General features: G+C 43.6%; 1 protein-coding gene across 1 annotated transcript; it reads right to left on the bottom strand.

The window, feature by feature from the left end:
• Positions 1 to 866: 866 nt before the first annotated feature.
• On the bottom strand, positions 867 to 4165 carry helt (helt bHLH transcription factor). The gene is made up of 4 exons (XM_037107629.1): positions 2552 to 4165; positions 1874 to 1978; positions 1609 to 1705; positions 867 to 1342 (listed from the first exon to the last, which is right to left on the bottom strand). The coding sequence occupies exons 1-4, from the start codon at positions 2576 to 2578 to the stop codon at positions 867 to 869; spliced, it is 705 nt and encodes a 234-aa protein (XP_036963524.1). The 5' UTR covers positions 2579 to 4165.
• Positions 4166 to 4467: the final 302 nt, after the last annotated feature.

Genomic DNA, 4467 nt, shown 5'->3' with positions numbered 1-4467 from the left:
CAAGTTTGAGCTCCAAATAGTCATGATTGAACTGCTTTTTGTGTAATTTTATATCATAAATAGATGTAAGCTCTTGTTTAGCTGTTCATGTTCTCTATTTCTAGTCAGAAATATTAGACATTAGACCCACAGATCAGCTCATAAACAGGCCTGAGAGAGAGACTGAAGAAACACGGTGGTACATGCCACAAATAATGAAGCTTTTGGAGCTGTAGCTCAAGTTTTGAGCCCAGTCTGACTTGTTCACTTCACTCCAAACAGTCAATTTACTACTTTTTTTTCATTTGGGTTAGGGTTATGATATAAAACTGTGTGTTAGCTCTTGTTTAGCTGTGCGCTTTCTCTCTTTTGAATCATAAATATTAGATATTAGACTCGCAGTTCAGCTCAGCAACAGGCCTGTGGATGAGGTGGAGTGATGAACACCACAAACAGTGAAGCTTTTGACTTGTGCACATTATTCCAAACAGTCATAATTTACTGAGCTACTTTTAGTCCATTTGATGTCATAAAAATAATTGACTGAATACATGATTTTACTTGTTTCGATGTTGGTTAATTTTCTACTCAGTAAAATGATTAATAATTTCCTAAAGATTTAAAATTTTGAAAAGTCTTCTCACATAGTTGCATGTGAAGATGTTTTTCTAAGCACTGTTACCATCACGGGGACTGTAACTGCTTCTTATCGGTGGATTTACGCACATAAAGCGTCGCCTGACCATCTAAAAATGAGCGTAAACGATGACAGAACAAGCTGAATTTTAGTCAGAAATATTTATTTACACCATGTACAGGATCTATTTTCCATCATTCACAAATATATAAATAAAAACAACAACAACAACAACACACAGCAGAAGTATTCACATGGCGTGCTGCGCACTGTGCAAACTGAACGTGTTTGCGTGCGTGTGGCCGATGAAGTTGAAGTAGTGGTGATCGAGTCCCTGCACCGGTGACAAGTATCCACCGTGCTGCTGCGTGTGCGCGGACAGAGGCACCGCTGGGTACCCGATGCCCGGGCTGCGCGCCGAGCTGTGCCAGGAGAAGTGTCCCGGAGGACTCTGCTGGTACACGGAGTCAGACGGGCTGTGGCTTTGGTGCTCCGGGGAGGAGTGCAGCTGGCTGAGGTAGTCGGACGGTTCCGGCATGGAGCCGACGGAGCCGAACACGGGCTCTGTGACCACACGGGACTTGGACTGTAGGAAGGCGAGGATCCGTGCGTACTTGATGTCTTTGGTTTCAGCCCTGTCCTCCGTGGTCAGGTAGTGCACCAGGTTCTTCATGCACTCGTGGTAGCCGTAGTGGAAGTAGTTTGCGAACTCGGCCAGCAATTCACCTGGAAGGAGTCACAGAGGAGCAGCGGTTAAAACCCCGAAGAGACGAGACGATGAACGAGTCTGACGCAGCGTGTTGCGGTCTGATTCCGCCGCGTAAAGCGGGACTTGTACACACATAAGTGAGGTCAAACTATAAATTACACAAATGCATGGATAAATGATATTTATATTTAATCAACATTGTGGAAATTTTCACACAATGTATTAACAGAAATGAGCTGTCGGGATGCGTAAAGTTTCGGAGCTCGGTGAAAAGTTGACTCACCTTTTTCTCTCCCGCGGGGGAAATCCGCTGAGTGGAGTGCTCTCAAGTACTGAACCGTCATCTCCAAGATTTCAGCCTTCTCCAGTTTTCCAGAGTTCTGCCAAAAATGTCAAGAAAACCAACATTAAAAACGGTTTGGCTGCGGATACACCACCATGTTCTCTGGTGAAGATTGCTCCAAGGACATTGTGTTTCCAAATATCAAATATCGTATAATAAGTGAGATATCTATAACACATAATATGCACTTTAATTTTTACGATACCTGTTTTGCTAGCGCCATAGGAACAGTTTTTCCTAATTCGTTAAGGCAGCGGTTAATACGGTCCCGTCTCCGTTTCTCAATGACTTTGTGAGAGATGGGAGTTCTCTGTGGAAACAAGAAAAGAAGAAAACATGAGCACACAATAATATTTACACCAATTTTAAAGCTAATTATCAAAAACACTATGAGACAAAATAGTCAGGAAGGTTTGAATGAGAAGAAATAAAATGTTTGCCGCGTATTTATAATCCCGGAGAGTTTTTGCGCGCTGCGCGCTGAGCAGCTCCAGAGCGCGCGGCGGGCATCTGCGCTCCGGCCAGTTTTTATAACTCTGAAGCCTGATTGGAAATGCTGTAAAACTCTTAAAATTAATTTTGCATATTCAAGTGTTCTTAGCCAAATTTAGCATATTTTAGTTTACAAATATCCAGTAAGCGTCAGACAGGCTACTTTTAAATCAGTGCGCGCCGAAGTGATCCTGAAACGCGCGCCACAGAGGCAGCAGACAATAAATCTCTCCTCCTCTAGCATGGCAGTTACTCCAAGTTGTAGTTAAACAATATTCGACGCAAATACTGAAATACCAAAGTCCATAAAGTGACTCAAAAGTGTCAAAAAGCGCCTCGTTGCCAGAACAGTTCAGTCCTCATAAAGTCAGAGCGCACAAGGAGCGCGTACCTTCCTGTCCTTCATCTTAGATGCCATCGACGAATTTCTGTCAATCTTGTTAAAAAATCAGTTCAGCTGCAGGTTGCAGAGATGTGTTGCTCGGGCAGGAGATGAAGCAGACTGACGTTCGAGGGGAAAACGGGTCCTTATAAAGGGATCATCCAAGGGACTCCGGCATTCACGGTGTAAATTATTCCATGGGATTAGAGCCATGCATTGGGTAAATGTGTGCATTTAGGATCAGTTAAAGAAATAGTAAAAATCTAAAGCCATGGGCTGGCAGGGGGGCAAACCTGCTTTGTTAATCCACGTGGCTGTTCAAAAGACACGTGATTACTTTCGGAATATTATTTGCATAGTAACAACCCAGGCGGGAAATAAGAAGTGAGCGTTGGGATCGCCTGATCCGGCGGGGCGCACTGTGCGCACTGAAAACAAAGCCGGCGAAAAAAGAAACCCTCTTTCTTCCAACTCGCGTTTCTCACACGATCGCCTGTTTACAAATCCCAGCAAGCGATCTTAACTCTCATCCAAGCCCGGTCCGAGTTTTAAGGCCTGTCCAGTGTCATTAGAGTAATTAAGTAAGCCTTTAATAGGCTGTTCCGCCAAGTTCAGGGGAGATCTTTTGGAGACGGAGTCCCCCCGTTTGTTCTCGGCGTTTCTCACACGACTTGGTGACACGTCCATCTTTTATGAGAGATGGCAAGCTTTTTGTTTACATTCTTTATTTTGTTGGACTCCTCGGCAGGTGTGTGATTAGCCCTGGCACACGAGCGTCGTCTGCGTCAAGGCCAGCGTCTCCAGCAGCCTCTGGCACACGAGGGTTACCCACCACTGGAGACTCTTTGGAGAGGCTCAATTTGTATCCTATTATCCTATAAGAAAATGTCTATTCAGTCGAATGAATAGTTTCATTGGCCTAAATTTTAATAATGCTGTGAAAGAAAGGGAGAAATAAAGAAGAATGCAGCTGGTGTGAACGCGCATTATTCCCCGTCACCTGCAAGATGGGTAGCCTGGAGACCCCTATTCATTTGCCTAATTTCGGTCAACTTAACAAACTTTGGGAGAAATTATACTGCCATTGTTATGAAGGGTGAAGCTTTCTGATCGAATTAACAGCATGTTTTGATCCGGTAAATGTCATTAGAAAGAAAGAAACAATCGCGTTTAAAGGGGCCTGGGTAATGCGCCAAGTGGAGACGCCAAAGCGCAAACTGCACAAAGGGTGCTAGTAAATGCCACAGGGGACTTTTGTACCCTCACATTGCTCAAGTTTTTCCCCCCAAACAAAGGGCATTATTTTATACTTGAATACATTTCATACAACAATTGGCTGTTTTCTTCAAACATATTTTCACAGCAAGGTTAACAACAGGTTTATTGTGTGCGCTCCACACAGACTCACACTGCTCTCATGCGCCAAAACAGTTTGCTCCGATTCTTTTCTCTCTCTCTCTCTCTCTCTCTCTTTTTCCCCCACTGAGAACGTTTTAATCTCGATACTTTCTCCGTGCTTGGATATATTTGATCCTGCGAGCAATGTCGAAGAATAAAAAAGCAGCGGAGATCGAGAAATAAAAGGCTCACAAGACATCTGAAGCGTTTGGAGAGTTTTTTTTTTCTTTCTTCTTTTTAGAGCACCATGGAGAGAAAAGCGCGAGCGAGACGGGACGGGGGCATAAAATCCAATTACTTGACTGTGCAGTTTTAACACTTTTTTATGTGTTTGTCCTTTGAAATATCGAGGGACTTGTGTGCCGTGGCTTCTTTTTAAAAACTGAATTAAACACTGGAAGTTTTTGCTGACCGACTTTGTAACGTCAAGTGCGCCAGTGAGGCCAGATGATGCGTCAGGATTTATTGTACAGCTGTGATGTGAAAACTGTATTAACGCGTTAAAAATATTTAGTTAAATGATCTGA

Source organism: Acanthopagrus latus, chromosome 1, assembly GCF_904848185.1.
Source record: "Acanthopagrus latus isolate v.2019 chromosome 1, fAcaLat1.1, whole genome shotgun sequence".
NCBI lineage: Eukaryota > Metazoa > Chordata > Actinopteri > Spariformes > Sparidae > Acanthopagrus > Acanthopagrus latus.
Note: the sequence above shows the minus strand (reverse complement) of the source record. Positions and strands in the feature narration are given on the sequence as shown.